Source organism: Embiotoca jacksoni, unplaced genomic scaffold, assembly GCF_022577435.1.
Source record: "Embiotoca jacksoni isolate LCO1_2020_lvr unplaced genomic scaffold, fEmbJac1.0.p SCAF_54, whole genome shotgun sequence".
Classification (NCBI taxonomy): Eukaryota; Metazoa; Chordata; class Actinopteri; family Embiotocidae; genus Embiotoca; species Embiotoca jacksoni.
Genome location: NW_027185408.1, coordinates 840,626 through 860,493, shown reverse-complemented (window position 1 = coordinate 860,493; position 19,868 = coordinate 840,626). Strand labels below are relative to the sequence as shown.

General features: G+C 47.5%; 2 protein-coding genes across 2 annotated transcripts; both read right to left on the bottom strand.

Moving 5' to 3' along the window:
* Nucleotides 1-1,120: 1,120 nt before the first annotated feature.
* On the bottom strand, nt 1,121-9,368 carry LOC138212228 (mitotic checkpoint serine/threonine-protein kinase bub-1-like). The gene is given in 16 exon segments (XM_069172530.1): nt 1,121-1,858; nt 1,935-2,112; nt 2,224-2,381; nt 2,481-2,642; nt 3,169-3,269; nt 3,518-3,794; nt 3,796-4,041; nt 4,229-4,309; nt 4,482-4,585; nt 5,714-5,770; nt 7,872-7,938; nt 8,038-8,108; nt 8,185-8,225; nt 8,313-8,509; nt 8,596-8,734; nt 9,184-9,368. Coding segments are annotated over 16 exon segments (2,103 nt in total). The 5' UTR covers nt 9,297-9,368; the 3' UTR covers nt 1,121-1,747.
* A 1,291-nt stretch (nt 9,369-10,659) lies between these two features.
* Nucleotides 10,660-18,890, bottom strand: LOC138212227 (protein NLRC3-like). Its single transcript, XM_069172529.1, has 8 exons — nt 18,802-18,890; nt 18,570-18,624; nt 18,206-18,425; nt 16,140-17,943; nt 15,878-16,051; nt 15,559-15,732; nt 14,599-14,645; nt 10,660-11,524 (listed from the first exon to the last, which is right to left on the bottom strand). Exons 1-8 carry the CDS (start codon nt 18,888-18,890, stop codon nt 10,986-10,988), a joined length of 3,102 nt encoding a protein of 1,033 aa, XP_069028630.1. The 3' UTR covers nt 10,660-10,985.
* Between the last annotated feature and the right edge of the window lie 978 nt (nt 18,891-19,868).

Genomic DNA, 19,868 nt, shown 5'->3' with positions numbered 1-19,868 from the left:
CCTCCTCTCCCCCTCCTCTTCCTCTCCCTCCTCTCTTCCTCCCCCTCCTCTCTCCCCTCTCTCCCTCCTATCTCCCTCCTCTCTCCCTCCTCTCTCCCTCCTTTTCTCCTCCTCTCTCCCTCCTCTCCCCCTCCTCTTCCTCCTCCTCCTCTCCCTCCTCTCCTCTCTCCCCTATCTCCCTCCTCTCTCCCTCCTTTCCTCCTCCTCTCTCCCTCCTCTCCCCCTCCTCTTACTCTCCTCTTCCTCTCCCTCCTCTCTTCCTCCACCTCCTCTCTCCCTCTTCTTCTCCTCCTCTCTCCCTCCTTTCCTCCTCCTCTCTCCCTCTTCTTCTCCTCCTCTCTCCCTCCTTTCCTCCTCCTCTCTCCCTCCTCTCCCCCTCTTCTCCTCCTCCTCCTCCTTGCACATCATTCAGTCCAAACAACTGATTGATGGAAGAAACAGAAAATATCGTATCAACAGTGATAATTTGTGGAAATATAAATATATAAACATTCAAAGTTGAAGAAAGTCCAACATGTTGTCAGAGGAGACGAGTTAAAGGAGCTGCAGCTTCTCTGAAAACACTTCAAACATTCCTGCATGTTTGTATGCAGCTGCAGGTCTGAACACGCAACACGCAACATGCAACACACACACACACACACACGCACGTTTTTTTTTTTTTTTTTAAGTAAAACCTTTTGAGCTTTTTGATTTCAAATTTTGTCTTAGGAAACACTTCATGTTTTAAATCACAATTTTGACTTTTTATCTTTTTTTACCTAAATATTTGACTAAGTTAGAATTATTTTTTTTACTTTTATCCAAGTTTGATTGTTTTTATCACAATCTTGAACAATTCTAATAATAATTTTGACTTTTTTTCTCCGAATTTTGGACTAATTCATACAAATGTTTTTACTTTCATTGCATAATTACATTTTATTATTTTTTTTTAATCACAATTTTGACATAATTCTTCAAATAGTTTTGACTTCTCTCTTATTGATCTTCTGACTACTAATAATGTCCGACAGCCGAACAAAGCTCCGCTCGACTCGTCCGATTCTCTGAAGGCGAAAAGCAGAAAATATGACGTGACGGAAGAAAATATCAAAACTCATTTCCATAAAAACAGAAATCAGAAGGGAAGTTTAGAAGAGCAGCTGAAGATGAAGAGAAGACAATCTGCACCTCAACACATTTATTCTTTAAAACAAACAAAATCAAACTCTAGTTTTTACAATTTGAAAGCCGAGAAAATTCAATTTCCAAAGTAAAGTACATAAAAATGACTTCATTCTTTTATATGTCCAAACAAGCGCTGCTCCTGCGGTGACCTTTGACCTTCAACCCTTCTCTCTCTCTCTGAAACCCGTTTCTGTGGTTGGGTTTCCCGTCATCTCCGCGGCGCCTTGCGGCTCTCCAGCAGCAGCACCACCAGACGTCTGAGCAGCGCCGGCAGCTTGCTGCTGTAGTTCTGCTGCAGGACCGACGCCAGCCGGCACCGGAGGCTCCGCAGGCTCGGCGCCGAGCCGCCGTCCGGCACGTTGAGCAGGACGTGGAAGAAGTCCAGCCAGAGGTCGCCGTGAGGGTTCCCGGAGGACGAGAAGAGTCCCGGTTAGCTTCCACCCGGTCAGACGACCTCTGGTCCCGGTCCGATTCAAACTGGACTCGTATTGTTGTCACAATATTGGTGTTTCTAAAAGTAATACAAATTAATCGGACAAAACGACTCTGCGGACCGGAGACGGACCGGAGACGGACGTTACCTCCTGAAGACGTCATTCGTCTTCCACACGCCGCCGTCCTTCGTCACCTGCATGTACGTCCCGAACAGCATGCAGTGGACCGTCCCGGCGAGCCCGAAGTAGTCGGTCTGGAAAACACACGAGGTGAAGATGCAGGAAAACGGAGAGACGTGTGAAAGACAAACCGCGGCAGCGCGTCCTCACCTGGTAGCTCCACGGCTTCCCGCTGAGCATCTCGGTGCACTGGAAGCCCGACGTCAAACAGCGGGCGGTGAACGCCGTGCCTTCTGGGAAAAGCCGCATGTCGATGCTCTGTCCGAGGTCGATGAGGACGAGGCCGTGGTCCACGCCGTCCGGGTCGAAGCAGCTGTTCTCCAGGAACCTCCAAAAAAACACAGCGGCAGCTTTGAAAAAATAAAACAAACACACGAAGACGTTTCCTTCCAAAGTCAACGCGTCCACGTCGGTAGAATCGATGGTGTCGCGGGCGTACCGCTCTCCCAGCAGGAAGTTGTCGGGTTTGACGTCGGCGTGGACGATGCGGGCGGCGTGCGGCCGCTCCAACGTGCGCAGGATGCAGACGCTGAAGTACAGGACGAGCGGCGGAGGCATCGCCTCGTCGCTCAGGGATTTGTAGACGTTCACCGCGTTCTGAAGGTGGAGGTGAAAAAAAGAAAGAATCAAACTTCACACGTGGAAAAAGGAGCAGAGACTCTCTGGGCGTGAAGGAGCGGTTATAAACCAGCGGACCAGCAGGGTGCCGTAGTCGTGCAGCTCGCCGACCGGCACGCTGCCGTCGTGGAAGAGGTGGGCGGAGCTGACGCGGCCGTACAGGTGACGGACGGCGGGCTGCAGCCGGGCGTCCGGCTGCGTGTGGATGTAAAACTCCCACGGGTTGGCCGGCTTCTGGACCTGCAGGGAGACACGTTGGACGTCAAGAGTCTTTCTGTCCAACGTCACTCAGATCCAATAAACTGAACTGTGACTGTTTGGACATGTTTCACAGGAAAAGTCAAATCTCTGAGATTTAGACAAAAAAAACATACAACACATTAAAAAAACAATGTTGTTTCATACCAATGGACCACTGGGGGGCGCTGCAACTTTATTAAATCCTTTAAAAGGAGTTTAAATTAGGTTCAGGGACTCAAAATACTGGCTTTCATTATGTAAAAGAAAATGATTCAGCTATGATTTAGCTTTACTGTTTTTTTATGTGTCCAAATGCTGCATTCAACTATATTCAGGACATTTAAAAGAATTTAATTTAAGAATTTTTAACCCTTTCTGGGGCATTTCTTTGTTTTGTTTCCGCAGGAAAGTTTTCAAGTTCTGCAGATCTCCTAAAAAAACTAACGTTGCGGTCACTAAAAAGAAAGAATCACATCCGTTGAGGAGTTTTGTGAAAAGAGAGCGAATCGTGGAGATGACGTCTCACCTTTAAAACCACCTTCTCCGAGGTCACCGGGTTCGTCGCCTGGTAAACGGTCGCGAACGCACCTTCGCCGAGAACGCCGTCGACTCGGAGGGACGACGTTCCTGTCGGAGGGCAAAACGTTTAAAGAACACGCCATCTAGTGGCAGCTTTAATAACTTTAATTGAATCCTAATCATACGTGTGATTTCATACAGACTAAACAAACAAAATATGTTAATTGCTCAAGATCGGTAAAGTGTATTTATCAGGCTTGATGCTAAGCTAAGCTAACTGTGCTTTGACTCCTCCCACTTCACAGATATAAGTAAATAATAAATAAGAGATGTGAAGCAGCAGCTGTGCTTCTTACCCATGCTGAGGGTCCTCCCGGGGGAGAAGCTGGGGACGCCACACCTCCAGCTGACGCAGCAGGGGTGGGCGGAGAGGGGCGGAGTCAGCGAGGCCAGCAGGCCGGAGATCAGCTGGTCGTCCCACGGATCCGACACCAGGTGGACGGCTGCCGTCGCCGCGTTCATGGACACGTCGGCGCTCGGCTCTCCGTGCGGACTCATCACGGGCTCGTCGGCGCAGAGCCGCGGCTGCTCCGGACTCATGGGGACGTCTCGGTTCCGGGTGGACGGCGCGTCCGGGACGACGGGGACTCACGAAGGCGTCCGGGTCCGGCTCCACCGCGGCCTCGGGGCTCCTGACGGACAGCCAGTCCGGTTTGAGCGCGCACTCGGGGCTCATGGGAACGTCGTAGGCGGGTTCGTCCGGTTCCTCCGTGATCTGAAAAGGTTCGCTGCCGGGTCGAGCCGAGGCCGCGGAGGTCCCGGAGGAGTCGGCGGGACAGAGCGTCTGGTCTCTGAAGGACAGCACGGCGGGCGGAGGAGGCTGCACCGTGGTGATGGAGGAGGTGATGGAGGAGGTGGCGAGCAGAAACCACGAAGTAAAACCATGAGAGTCTGCCGATTGTTTTCCACTTCTTAGTCAAACCCCGTGTGTTGCCGTGGAAACGGAGCTCGCACTGACAAAAAGTCAGTCTGACAAAAACATGTGATTGAGTTGTTGTTTTGTTTACCTTCCGTTTTGTTTGTGGTTGTTGTCCTGGAAGATGGTGAACGGGGCAGCGGAGGGGGGCTGATGCACGAGGAGGGGCCTCCTGTCAATCATAAAGGAGGATGAAGGTCAGCAGGAAACTGGCTTCAGTTGAGGTGAATACTGACAATAATAATCATATTTAATAGTTCAGAAGTTGATGTTCAACACAGGTGACAGATTCCACTTGTAGAAATGTTCTTCATGTAAACAAACACAGTTCGCTGCGTATTTACCGTTCGTCGGGCCGCCGGCGTCCAACTCCCGCTCGGCGGCGTGGAGCGCCGAGGCGTCGCCGAACGGGTCTCGGAGGAACGTCGGGGCCGCGAACGTGTCCCTGATCACACCTGAGAGACGACACGGAGACGGTTCGATGGCGCCGGACAAACTACGTCAACTAGAAACGGTGCGCTCGGAGAGCTGCGGTGAATTCACAGTAAAAGTAGGGTTAGCTCTATTTACGTTTCCATAGCAACACTGAGATGTAATCTGAGGAGTTTTACCTGAGTTTCACCTCCTCCCCCCTCCCCATCCGACGGTTGTGCTCACCCAGCGCCTCCCTCCTGTTGACGGTGGGCGACGGCACCCTGGAGGGCGTGGCCTGAACGAAGCCCAGCCAGGTGTTGGGAGTGACAAGAGACAGGTTGGACGTCCCGCCGGGAGACACTGAGGGAGACGCAGAGAGAGAGAGGGAGGTGTGGGGACGGTCACAGGAAGCTGAGAGGGACAGAAAGGGGGAGGAGCTTGCTGGTGAACGGGCGGTTTACTTCCCGTCCAGTTTCTGCTCTGCTGGCGGTTCACCGACGTCTCTGAGAAACAAAAAACAAAAACAAGATGAAGAAAGAAAAGATTCTCAGATGGCCGACGCGCTGCAGGAGGACTCGACTCACTGCTGCGTGCCGTCGGCCTCCTCCGGTTCTCCGGGGTCCTGGTGGGGAACATCGGCGGGTTGGTGGAGCGGCGGCTCCGCATCTGCCGGCACAGAGGCATGATGGGAAATCTCAGAGCGCAGAGCGTCTGTCTGCTGAGGAGGAGGAGGAGGAGGAGGAGGTTCGGCGGCCTCGTGGATGAAGGCCGGCTCGGTGTGCAACCTCAGGCCCAGAGAGTTCCTGCTGCTCAGGCGGTCGGAGGGTCGGGGACACCCAGAGGCATGCTGGGAAGGATCCGGGTTCCCACTGGTGGCTGGTTCTGCTGCACAGAGCTGAAAAAAACAAGGAAAAGGATGTTTTCTCATGAGATGAGTTTCCTGCTTAAATGTTGAAGAACCAGACATACCAGGTTTCAGATGTTTAAAAGCAGCCTTTGATTGAATAAATATTTAATTGTCTCTTTACTTTTTACTCTGTTGTAGTTTTTATATTTAACTGTTAATGCAGCATTGAAGGAGTTTGAAGTTTCACCTCCTGAGACTCAGCCGGTCCTGAAACACCGAAACACCCCAGATCCTGGTTCATTATCTACATCAGACCTGTCAGGCTGCGGACTCCCTCCTTCTGCTCCTTCTGCTCCTTCTGCTCCTTCTCCGCTTCAAGCCAAACCAAAAACCACGTCATAATCTCACTTAATGAAGGTTTTTCTTTTTAAACGGTAGATTGAGAAAGCGCTGACTCACCCGTTTCCCTCCGCTCCTCCTCCTCCTCCTCCTCCTCCCATCTCCTGGAGTTTACAGAAGTATTTCTGAGCTCGGACCTCCTCAAAACAAAGTTCGGTTCCTTCGCAGACGAGTTCGTCCTCCAGGTACTCGGACACGTTCTGAACCCCGGAGCTCCGGCCGGACGGGATCGTCCCCGACGTCTCCGAGCGGGACACTCTGCGGAGGAGACCGTGGATGAGACATCCTGGAGTTATTTGAGTCAACTAATTAAAAACAACACAATACAATCTAAAAAAAAGATCCTAAAACTGAAACCGTCCACTTACGTCACGGTCGTCCTGTTCAGAGACATTTTTAGGTAGGTAGGTATTTACTTTTTAATCCCCGAGGGGAAATTTTGTCGCTACAGCAGCATACAGAAGCAATAAGATAATAATAGAAATAATAGAATAAAATAATAGAATAGAATAGAATATAAAAATAGCAATATAAATATAAAATGTACAGTATATACAGTACATTATATTATATATTATATATATCTATGTATTATATACAAACAAACCAAGAAACACAGTCAACAGTGTTTTTGTACTTTGATGGATTTTGCCAGAGATGAGTTATTGTACAGTCTTATTGCAGTCGGCAGGAATGATCTCCTGTATCAGGAATGATCTCCTGTATCTGGAATGATCTCCTGTATCTGGAATGATCTCCTGTATCTGGAATGATCTCCTGTATCTGGAGTGATCTCCTGTATCTGGAGTGATCTCCTGTATCTGGAATGATCTCCTGTATCTGGAATGATCTCCTGTATCTGGAATGATCTCCTGTATCTGGAATGATCTCCTGTATCTGGAATGATCTCCTGTATCTGGAGTGATCTCCTGTATCTGGAGTGATCTCCTGTATCTGGAATGATCTCCTGTATCTGGAATGATCTCCTGTATCTGGAATGATCTCCTATATCTGTCCTTGTGACAGCAGCTGGAGGAGTATTTTGGAGAACCTCCTCCTCTGTCCTGCAGCAGGTGGTGGAGAGGGTGGTCAGGATTATCCAGTATGGACAATAGTTTGTTCAGCGTCTTCCTCTCCACCACCTTTTCCAGGCTGTCCAGATTGTAGCCGATGATGGAGCCGGCCTTCTTAACCAGTTTGTTAAGTCTGTTGGTGTCACCAGCTCCAATGCTGCTCCCCCAGCAGACTACGAGAAGTACAGTTTACTGGCCACAACAGATGGTAGAACATCTCCAACATCTCGCTGCACACATTGAAGGATCGAAGTTTCCTCAAGAAAAAGAGTCGACTCATCACCTTCTTGTAGACAGCGTTGATGTTGGTCTTCCAGTTCAGTCTGTTGTCATGGACACACCCAGGTACTTGTACTCCTCCACCATGTCCACCTCCTCTCCCAGAACTCTCAGCGGTTGTGGAGCCGTCGTCTTCCTCCTGAAGTCGACCACCATCTCTCTGGTCTTGGCCACGTTCAGGAGCAGATGATTTCTACCAGCCCACTCCACAAAGTCCTCCACTACTGCCCTGTACTTGTCCTCCCGTCCATCCCTTATACATCCTACCACTGCAGAGTCATCAGAGAACTTCTGCAGATGTCTTGACTCTGAGTTGTTCTGGAAGTCAGTTGTGTATAAGGTGAACAGGAAGGAGACAGAACAGTTCCCTGAGGAGCTCCAGTACCACTGACCACCGTATCAGACAGCACACTGCCCAGACGGACAAACTGTGGTCCGCCTGTCAGGTAGTCATTGATCCAGGAGACGGTGGACGCGTCCACCCCCTCCATCCCCCCACCACCCGCAGCTTCTCACTCAGCAGCAGTGGTTGGATGGTGTTGAATGCACTGGAGAAATCAAAGAAAGTGATTCTCACAGATTCACCGGTTCCATCCAGGTGAGACTGAGCTCGTTGCAGCAGGTAGATGATGGCATCGTCCACTCCCACATGAGGCTGGTACGCAAATTGCAGCGGGTCCAGAGAAGATTTCACCAGCGGTCTGAGGTGGGCCAAGACCAGCCTCTCCAGTCGTTGAGGCCAGATGGAGTCGTCTTCTTGGAGACTGGAACCAGGCACTCCACAGACGGCTGGGACAGAGAGCACAGAGGGTGTTGGCGAGGTTTAAAAAACTAAAAAACAGGATAACGCGGCGTTATTAAACCGTTACCACGGAGACGCACACCCACCACGCTCTGAGCCTGTCCGTCGGAGGACATCTGATCGGTCAAGTGGGAGTTCTGCAGCGCGGTCCGACCCGCTTTCACGAAATAAAAGTCAAGACGGCAGACGGGACTTTTAAAAAGAAACCAACGGAGGAGAACCAGAAGTCCCACCTGAGGCCGGCGCCGGGATCCTGGTTCTGGTCTGAAACCGCCTGCAGGATTTAAAAAGGTCCTGTCGGTGACACGTCGTTCTACAGTTTGAAGCGCTGAATCGGACACCTCCAAAACATCTGGTTTACCTGTACTCGTGCAGGACGGCGTCGGCCGGCCGGGCCCGGTTCTCCACCGCTTTCTGGTCCACGGCGTCCGCCTGCTCGTCCGTCCCCCGGAGCTCCGGCCGCCGGGCCCGGGCCGCGTACGGGGCGGCCGTCCCGCCGCCGACGCCGCGGCCGAAAACGTGGCCGTACGGGGCGACGGGGTCGGACCGGTGCCTCGCCTGCCGAAGACGCGGGAAGAGAAGCGTGAAGAAGGAAAAAGGCGTGACCGCTTCACGCCGTCGTCGTGTTTGAAGTCCGGACTCACGCATTTGATGCAGTAGTTCACGTATCTGACGTCGTTGGCGTATCGCTCCACGTTCAGAAATCTCTGGACGAGGCTGTCCAACACCAGCGACATCCCGCCGCCCTCCGCCGGTCGCATCTGCTCCAGGTACTCCACCAACCTGATGGGGGGAGGAGGGGGGACACTGAGCTGTCAATCACACAATATAACAAAACATCCAGGTTGGGAGACATGAAGCTAAAAAAATAAGAGAATGAAACAAATGGATCTGAGGTAGGAACCGGATAATCACAGGAAGGTCAAAAAAAGAAGCTTTTAAAGGTCAATAAAAACTGGAACACAAGAGGAAGACTTCTTTAAACACTTCTTAAAGAAATATAACAGATGCACAGCTGATACCTTCATACTCGGAGCTGAGTCTGTATTCATGACAACTCAAGCTTTTAATGCAAATGTCTCTTATGTCCATAGTTTGAAGTGATGCCTGGTGTGATTTCAGATGTGCATTTGTATTGTTTTTGCTGTTAAAGTGTGTTTTCTCTAATTCTCTCCGTTACAGACAATAAAGAGACGAACGTTTCCTCATTTAAAAACAATCCCGTTACTCACTTGTCCCACGGATCCAGTGGGTCGTCTCCCGTGTACGAGGACAAACTGTCTTCAAAACACCTACAAAAATAAAGTCGGAGAAATCCATGAAAATGAAGGAACGTTAAGGCCATTTTATAAAAGTTAAATCTTTTATAAAGTGCTCATAACACAGCAACACGTTAGCAGTCAGCTAACACCGGCTAACGTCCGCGCGGCTTCCTGTAAATACGCAGCGATGTCCATTTGAAGAGTTTTTAAGACGTCTGAACAAAACAAGTAATTTAACTCCTCTGCTGTGGATATATTAAACTCTTATCGGGACGACTGGATGAACAAATCCGTTTTCTGCTGATAAGTTCCATCGTTTGTGGTGTTTCCGTCCTCCGAGCTGCTGCTCGCTGCTCCCGTTACGTTTCAAATTTAACGCTCAGCCAATAGCGTTTCAGAGTGTCGTAAAGCCACGCCCCCAACGCGTGACGTCTACCGTGGGGCGCAAACACAAAACAAAAATACTTTTGCATCGAGGGAATTTCTGTATTTAAATCGATGTATGTTTATTCATTTGTATTTTCTTTGTTCCTTTTGTTGTTTGTTATTTACTGTCCGGTTATCTCCACATTGCTGCCTTTTCTGTACGAAATAATGAGTGTTAATCTACACTGTTTGTAAACTTACATCTTGTTCAATAAAGTTCTGAAAAAAAGAAAACAAAAATTACAAAAAGCTGACAGATAAGAAAATATGTGTCTATAAAAGTGTCATTTTGATTTGACTTTAATTAGTGGATTTTAATTAAAGAGCATTTCTATCTTTATATCGAACGTTTTACTTGATTTTTTAAATTACAATAAACTGAATTGTGAATTGTGTGAAAGGAGCCTCGGACCAAAGTACCAGAATCTGATCTGACTAAAAGAGAACGTTTCCGTCCGGATCAAACTGAACCACGGTTTGGTTCGTTCGCATCGTGACAAAACTTTCTGGATGATTCACACTTGTAGGCCGTAAACAGGAAGTTGAGGCCAGATATCGTTGCCCAGGAAACAGTCGGTGCTGACGACGGGACGGAGACGACGACATTGATACTCAAGTGATGACGTGGAGTCGTAGGTGATGATGACAGAACGGGCAGTAGTTCACACCTTGAACATTGTTGTGTTTGGGGGCGTGTATGTTTGATTGACAGGCCTGGGAGGAAGTCATGTTTCCTGTATAGGTGGGCGGGGCATAGTGTCCTCCGTCTCCGTTAGACCCCTCCCTCCTCCCCAGCTCGTCCAAATATGGTCATTTCTGGCGGAGATGTCGACGGCTGAATGTCATAACGGAGGGTTTAAAACATCCGTTCACAAACCGACGGGTGACGTCGTTGTTGGTTTTCTCACATTAAGAAGCAGAACAGAAGCAGAACCTTTCAGGGAGATCACACAGGGGTGGACTCAGTTTGTTCTAACAACATATTAAACAACCCGGCAGAAAACACACACTAAATGAAACTTTATTCAAATATTCACGTTTTATTTCATCAACTCAAACACAGAAAACATTTCAACAGGATTCATGACGAGTGTAAAAGTTATTTTCAGGCCGTCTTGCAGCAGGTTTCCAGAATCTGCTGATGTTTATCAGCCAAAGAGCTCAGTTTGACCTTCATCTGTCCACATGGAAGTGAAGGTCAAAGTTCAGAGGTGAGGACATCATTTCACTACTTCTGACACAAAACATATTGTGACATCACAATCAGTGATTCAACGGTGAACCAAAGAGAAACTTCATCCACCATCAACATTTAAAGCTGCTGTCACTTCCACAGACTCTTCCTCCTACAGAGAACACAGAGTCACTGAGGAACCAACTGACAAGAACCTAAATCCAGGATACAGAGGTTCAGTGAATGTGGTGTTGAAGGTGTGGAGGTGGATCAGAGTGTCAGAGGAGATTCTGTAGAAGGACAGAGTGCCAGCAGGACAGTCCACATACACTGCTACTCTGTTGTTGGAGGAGGAGGAGGAGGAGGAGGAGGATGTTACTGTTTTATTGTGACAGACAGAGTAACCACCATCATTATAGCAGCTCAGACTCCAGGACTGATCGTTCCCTCCAAACCTGCAGTCATCAGTGTCTCCTCTCCTTCTGATTCCTCTGTAACTCACTGCTATAACAATATCTCCTCTCCTCTCGACCTCCCAGTAACAGCGACCAGTCAGACCAGTTCTACACAGCAGCTGCCACCACCAGTCAAATCTGTCTGGATGATCAGGATATGACTGATCTTCTTCCACCTTCGTCACCTTCCTGTTGTTGTCAGACAGTTTGAGTTTTCTGTTTACTGAGTTTGTGTCCAGTTCAAGTTCACAGAAATCTGATGGAGAGAAAAAGACACGACACAGCTGCAGTTTATCATCTGACACATCTGATGGCTTTTTTCTTTCTTTACTTCCTGACTTGTTGTTCGTTCATAGAAAGTTTAATGATGATACTTTTTGTCAGGCTTTGACTTTTGGGGGACGACATCCAGCTGGATCACTTGAACTAAGACAAAGTAGAATCTTTAAATACGCTTCTCTGATCTAGTTTATTATTGCATCTGCTGTTTTAGGATATCTTGACTGATGAAGCTTGGATGGTTTTTGGTAGCTGGAATTGTTTGTGATTGGATTCTTGTTTTCACTCAAGTAACTGAGAGTCAAAGAGAACAAGTTTAGAGTTAAACTGATGGTCTTTTATTCCAATTCTATTAAGGACTAAGTTGTATTTTACTTTCTACCGTTTGAGGTAAAAAGACTCTCCGGGAACAGTTTGGGACCAAATTTAGAGACTGTGTGAAAGTTTTCTGTGTTTAGAAATCAGTGGTGAGTTTCTATTGCTGCCCATTTGTAACACCTGGTGACGGGAGGCCTAACGAGCAGGGGGTGTGGTCTGACCAGCTGTAGCCAACCCTGTTGGAAAACCAGGAAGTGTTTGAAGAGTCAGCTTCAGCGTCTGTGAGGGCTCGTCCTACGAAGACTCGGAGGATGGAGACAAAGGAGTCTTTTGTTGGAGTCCCCAGGGGACGCTGAGTATAACTACTGCTATCTGAATATGTGTGTACTTTCCGTACCTGTGCGTATATCTACTCGTAGATACTATCAGCCTCCCACTCGTTCACACCAACACCGTCACCTTTCCTCTCTTATCTATCCCACCCGTTCCACACATACCCAACACCTCGTCACAGGAGGACTCTGGAACTGACAGTCAGCTGAAGACAGACTTCATCTCTGGCTTTGATATCCAGCAATCGCTGGACTTCCTTGGTCTCACTGAGACCTGGATCACACCGGACAACACATCCACCCTGCTGCTCTCTCCTCTGCTTTCTCCTTCAGCCTCACCCCCAGACCTCCTGGTAGGGAGGAGGGGGGTACAGGTTTACTGCTCACTTATCAATCTCTCTTCTCCTCTTTCTCTGCCTCTATTTCTGCAGCCAAAAGCTTTTTCTACCAAACCAGGATTCAATCCTCATTTTCCAATCCCAAAAAGCTCTTCTCCATCTTTTCCAACCTCCTTGACCCCCCCCCCTCTCCTCCCTCCTCCCTTCTACCAAGCCACTTTGTAAAGTACTTTACTAAAAAGATAGATGATAAATGCTCCTCATTTTCAAACCCAGCTTCTGTAACTACATGTCCATCATCATCTTCATCGCCTTCACTTTCCTCTTTCACCCCCCCCTCCCAGTCTCCCAATCAATTTCTCACCTTGGTAACCTCCATACCCCCCAACCACCTGCCCCCTTGACCCCATCCCATTTCACATTCTCCAGTCTATTGCTCCTGACCTTCTTCCTTTTCTCTCAATCTCATCAACACTTCTCTGTCAACGGTCTGTTTCCTGAACTCTCTGAAGGAGAGAGTGAACCCTCTCCTGAAGAAACCCCCCTTTCAACCCGTCTGAAGTAAACAACTACAGACCCGTCTCTCTTCTGCCCTTACTTTCCAAAACTCTCTAACGAACTATCTTCAATCAACTCTCCTATCTCCATCATAATAACCTTCTTGACCACCAGTCTGGTTTCAACAGACCACTCAACAGAGACGGTCCTCCTTCTGTCTCTGAGCAGCTTCACACTGCTAGAGCAGCCTCTCTCTCCTCTGTCCTGATCCTTCTAGACCTTCTGCTGCATTTGACACAGTGAACCACCAGATCCTTCTTTCCTCCTTCAGGACCTCGGTGTCTCAGGCTCTGCTCTCTCCTTGTTCTCATCCTACCTCAACGACCTCACCTACTGGGTAACTTGGAGAGGATCTGTGTCTGAACCTTGTCCTCTCACTACTGGTGTCCCTCAAGTCTCCGTCCCGGGTCCCCTCCTCTTCTCTCTGTACACTGACTCTCTCGGCTCTGTCTTTCACTCACATGTCTTTTCCTACCACAGCTTTGCTGATGACACCCAACTAATCCTCTCTTTTCCCCGATCTGAAACACAGGTAGCAGCATGAATCTCTGCCTGTCTGACTGACATCTCTCAGTGGATGTCCTCACACCACCTGAAAATCAACCTCCACAAGACTGAACTGCTCTTCCTTCCAGGGAAAGACTCTCCCGCCCTCGACCTGACTACTACCTTCAACAACTCTGTTATCCCGACCCTGACTGATAAGAACCTCGGAGACACTCGACAGTCAACTCTCTCTTACTGCCAACATCACTGCAACAACACGTTCCTGTAGATACATGCTGCACAACATCAGGAGAACACATTCCCCTTCTCACTCAGAAGGAGGTGCAGGTTCTGGTCCAGTTTCTGGTCCAGGTTCTGGTCATCTCACGCCTAGACTACTGCAACTCCCTCCTGGCAAGTCTACCTGTTCGTCCCATTCGTCCTCTGCAGTTCATCCAGAATGCAGCAACTCGACTGGTCTTTAACCTCCCGAAATTCACTCCACCTCGTCCTCCTCCTCTACTCCCTTCACTGGTTATTAGTAGCTGCACGCATCCGTTTCCAAACATTGCTACTTGCGTACTGTGCTGTGAACAGATCAGGACCAGCGTACATCCAGGACATGGTTCTCCCTTCCATCCCAGCTCGTTCACTCCGCTCTGCACCGGCCAATCGGCTTGTTGCTCCTCACTGTGAGCTAAACACTCTACAAAATCATGACTGTTTGCTGTCCTGGCTGATAAATGTTGGAATGAGCTCCCCAACGACATCAGGACAGCAAAAACTCTGTACATCTTCCGACGCAAACTAAAAACACACCTCTTCCGACTTTACCTTGAATAGGAGAACTTTAGTATCTTAAAATGGAACTTACTTTTAGCACTTTGTAGTTTGGCTTTCTTGAAGAAATTGTATTTTCTTGATTCTTGTTGTTCTGGGTTTTGTACCCTCATGGTTGAAAAGCGTCAGCTAAATGAAATGGAATATAATGTAATGTAATGTGTATCAGTCAAACTTACACTTCCTCAGACCAGGTTTTAACCACTGCTCTCCACCATGGTCCACCCTGGAGGAAGAAACAGTCACAATGATTTTCTATCCAACAGGAGTCCTAACTGTTGTTCAACATGAAGCAGAGTTCCTCAGTTTGTCAGTGAGACACAGAAACAGGCTGAAACTCATCAGTGTCAACTGTCTCTGATGGTTTCACTGCTGTCTGTGAGGAAAACACCTGAAGAAGAAGTGATGTAGAAATAATCAGAGAGCTCAGTCTCCACTGATCTGCTCTGTTTTTATTGATGTCCTCCCACATGTGAAATATTGGTCTCTGCATGTTGTCCCTTAAAATGAACAGTTTGACCAACATTCACATGAACAGCTGAACTGTTTTCAGACTGTTCACAGATCAGTCCAACCACCACATTCAGTTGGTTTGTGTAATTTACATGTTCAGAATCGAGGGTGTAATGATGGAGGGAGTCAGCTGTAGAGACTGAAGCTCTGGGAGGAAAAGTTGTAACTCTGGACTGAAAAATAAAACTGACTTGATTTTAGAACTTCATATAAAAACGACTGTATTTCAGAGTGAAGACTGAGGCCGAACTTTGAGTCCTGAACTTCTAAAATTTGTATGAACAGAAGTTCATCTCATTATGTTTATTAGTTGTTGAGATGAATCAGTTTGGACCAAAGTGGTGATCGACTGATGAACACTGTTGCCCCTACAGCCAGGCTTATAACATGGTTCAAGATGAGAAGAATTTGACACCAACTTCACAATGTTTCTAATGAACAGCTGTTTCCATTTGATAAAAGACTTCTGAGGATCCACATGTTTCCTAACTCAGACCTCCTCACTCCTCTGAACAGAAACAAGAGTAACAAGTCATCCATCATGATGATGGACCTGAGCAACAACACATAAAGTCAAACCAATGCGACAAACCTGCACTGTGTGAGCTCTGGTTGTCTGTCCATACCTGAGAGTGTCCAGTCTCCAGTGAGGAGCCTCCAGACCAGCAGACAGCATCTTCACTCCTGTGACTCCTGGATGATTGTAGCTCAGGTCCAGCTCTCTCAGATGGGAGGTGTTGGAGCTCAGAGCTGAGGCCAGACAAGCACAGCCTTTCTCTGAGATCACACAACCTGACAGACTGGAGTCAGAAAAATATCATCAACTCCAGAAACAAGAAGGAAAATCTTTGATTTTGAAAATCTAAATTATCATTTAGTTCATGTTGGAAAACCAACATGAACTAAATGATAATTTAACTGATCAACAACCAGATATTTCCTGACCTAAGAGTCTCCAGTTTACAGTGAGGACTCTCCAGACCAGCAGACAGCAGCTTCACTCCTGAATCCTGAAGGTCGTTGTGACTCAGGTCCAGCTCTCTCAGACAGGAGGACTGGGAGCTGAGAACTGAGGACAGAGCTTCACAGCTTCTCTCTGACAGCTTACAGTCAGTCAGCCTAGAGAAGAATTAACAATGAACACAAACTGTTTTATTTGTTATTTACAAAATGAAACATGTTTGAAATGGTTGATAAATCCTCGTACAGAGCTTTGTTGGAGGCTTTGACCACTGGCAGCAGCCTCAGAAGAGCCTCCTCTGAAGCAGAGTATTTCTTCAGGTCAAACACATCCAGATGTTCTGCTGATGACAGTAAGATGAAGCCCAGAGCTGACCACTGAGCAGGAGACAGTTTATCTGTGGAGAGACGTCCTGATCTCAGGAACTGTTGGATCTCCTCCACTAGAGAACGATCATTCAGTTCATTCAGACAGTGGAACAGATTGATGCTTCTCTCTGCAGACAGATTCTCACTGATCTTCTTCTTGATGTGCTGGACTGTTTTCTGATTGGTCTGTGAGCTACTTCCTGTCTGTGTCAGCAGGCCTCGTAGGAGAGTCTGATTGGTCTGCAGTGAAAGACCCAGAAGGAAGCGGAGGAACAAGTCCAGGTGTCCATTTGGACTTCTTAAAGCTTCATCCACAGCAGTCTGGTGGAGATGGTTTAGTTTTGTTTTGTTTCTGAAGACTTTAGACAAAGAAGATGTTGTTTGTTGTTCCTTCAGCAGGTTGACAGCAGAGTTGATGAAGGTCAGATGGACGTGAAGAGCAGCCAGAAACTCCTGAACGCTCAGATGGACGAAGCAGAACACCTTGTCCTGGTACAGCCCGCTCTCCTCTTTAAAGATCTGGGTGAACACTCCTGAGTACACTGAGGCTGCTCTGATATCGATGCCACACTCTGTCAGGTCGGATTCATAGAAGATCAGGTTTCCTTTCTGCAGCTGATCAAAAGCCAGTTTTCCCAGAGACTCCATCATCTTCCTGCTCTTTTCATTCCAGTGTGGATCTGTCTCAGCTCCTCCATCATACTTGACCTGCTTCACTTTGGCCTGAACCACCAGGAAGTGGATGAACATCTCCGTCAGGGTCTTGGGCAGCTCTCCTCCGTCTCTGCTTTTCAACAAGTCCTCCAGAACTGTAGCAGTGATCCAGCAGAAGACCGGGATGTGGCACATGATGTGGAGGCTTCTGGATGTCTTGATGTGGGAGATGATGCTGCTGGTCTGCTCCTCATCTCTGAACCTCCTCCTGAAGTACTCCTCCTTCTGCGGGTCAGTGAACCCTCTGACCTCTGTCACCATGCCGACACACTCGGCAGGGATCTGATTGGCCGCTGCAGGTCGTGTGGTTATCCAGAGGCGAGCGGAGGGAAGCAGTTTCCCCCTGATGAGGTTGGTCAGCAGCACATCCACTGAGGTGGACTCTGTAACATCAGTCAGGATCTCATTGTTGTGGAAGTCCAGAGGAAGTCGACACTCATCCAGACCGTCAAAGATGAACACAACCTGGAAGTGTTCAAAGCTGCAGATTCCTGCTGCTTTGGTTTCAGTGAAGAAGAGATGAACCAGTTCCACCAAACTGAACTTTCTCTCTTTCAGCACATTCAGCTCTCTGAAAGTGAACGGAAACATGAACTGGATGTTCTGGTTGGTTTTGTCTTCAGCCCAGTCCAGAGTGAACTTCTGTGTTAACACTGTCTTCCCGATGCCAGCCACTCCCTTTGTCAGCACTGTTCTGATTGGTTCATGTCTTCCAGGTGAGCCTTTAAAGATGTCTTCTTGTCTGATGGTTGTTTCTGGTCTGTCTGGTTTCCTGGATGTTGTTTCAATCTGTCTGACCTCATGTTGATCATTGACCTCTGCAGTCCCTCCCTCTGTGATGTACAGCTCTGTGTACATCTCATTCAGAAGGGTTCGGTTTCCTGCTTTAGAAATCCCCTCAAACACACTCTGGAACTTCTTCCTCAGGTTAGATTTAAGATGTTGTCGACACTCTGGAACAACAGTTCCTAAACAAACAAACAAACAAACAACAAGTGAATGTCTCATTAAACCTGAAGATAAACTTTTTAACATTTTAAATATTTCGCGTCTCCATGAAATCAATTCTTCACATCAGTTGAGGACAAACAGTTTCTGACTGTTTTCAGTCCAGAAGAATTCACAGATGTGATGAAGATGTTTGCATCATATTAATAGCAGAGTTTGTAAATCTAAGTTTCTCCCATGTTTCCTCTTTCCATCATGTTCCAGCTGTTAAAATCCTCTTACTGCTCTGCAGACGGTCAGCCAGCTCCTCCTGCTTCAGTCTCCTCAGGAAGTGTAGTGTGATCTTCAGAAATGACTCTCTGCTCCTCCTCTGCTCTTCATCCTCACCCTCCAACACCTCCTCATCCTCACTCTCTAAGCATTCTGGGTAATCTGGACTCAGAATTTTCTGCATCTTCTTCAGCTCGTTCTTTACAAAACTGATCATGTTCTCCTCCAGCAGCTGAAACAGAGAAATATATCAACTTTAACACACAGAACGTATCAGATCATTTTAAATATGGACTGAAATCCTGCTGGTCTACAGAGTGCAGCAGGGAGAATGTGAGTTTTGGTAATTCACTATTTAGTTTGTGTGTTTACACACCAGAAATATGGAGTCCAGGTTTGTTTCAGGAACGTCTGAGTCCTGCTGATCAACTCTGTAAAGTCAACATCAAAACAGAAGATGTTTGGTCACAATTAATCCAGAAACATAAAGTAAAGACACTTCATGGTTTTAGTTACCAAGACAACCAACACCTGACAGAAGCTGAACAGGAAGACAAAACATCCATTTTAAATTACTGCCCTTCATCAACAAAACTTCAAGACAGAACTTCTTCAGACTGAGAGACATGTGGAGGCAGCCACCAGCCTGGTCTGTATGGGTCTCCTCTGTGTGGTCCGATGAAGCCCGGCTCTGCATGGAGTCTTTAAATGTATAAATATGATCACCCCTGCTGAACACTGGAAAACCCTCTTTCTGAATACCCGGACACAAGAACAGTTGGGTTTCAGTTTCACACTGAATGGAAAGAAAGTGATCAATGAGTTCAGACATTATGACATCAGGAGGGTTTGATACTAAATGACAAACATTTCACATTATTACCTTTGTTCAACAGACTGGTGTCCATCTTTGAAGTCAATACGTCCTCCCATAGACCGGTCACTCTTCATGGACACACAGCTGGGTTCAGGAGAATCTGGTTCCTGCTGAAGGATCCTGATGGAAACAGAGATGTGTAGCTTTCAGTTTTAACCCTGCAGATTGTGTGTTTTGTTGGACGCTAACAGAAACATGAATACATCCAGTGTGTTTCCATGAACCTGCAGTTCCAACAAACTGGCATTGCTGAACTAAAGAGACTAAAGAATCTGAGTCTGACGTCCTTTGATCCTCTGAGCTGAGGTGATCCCACCCCTGTGATCTTTGACCATTTTCTTCTTGTGGGCCTCTTTAATTTGATCTTCACTGTCAGCTCAAACATGATGGCCTGCTCTGAGGTTTCTGACTGTAGGACCACGTCATGCAGGGTTACTTGTTACAGACAACTCTTCCTCCTCTCCAGCTCCCTGAACAGATTTCCTTCTGAGTCTCTGTGTGAAGACAGTTTGGTTCCTTTCAACGAACATACAGATTCAACTGCCTGAGATCATCTGTCCAAGCTGCCAACTGTCTCTCCAGATGTCTCCAATCTTCTATCGAGGTGAATAATAAGTTCAACACAAAGACGTTATGACATCAGGAGGGTTTGAAACCAAAAGACAAACTTTAAACATTTTTACCTTTGTTTAACAGACTGGTGTCCATCTTTGAAGTCAATAAATCTTCCCACAGACCAGTCACTCTTCATGGACACACAGCTGGGTGCATGTAAAGGTCCATGTCCATGTCCAGGTC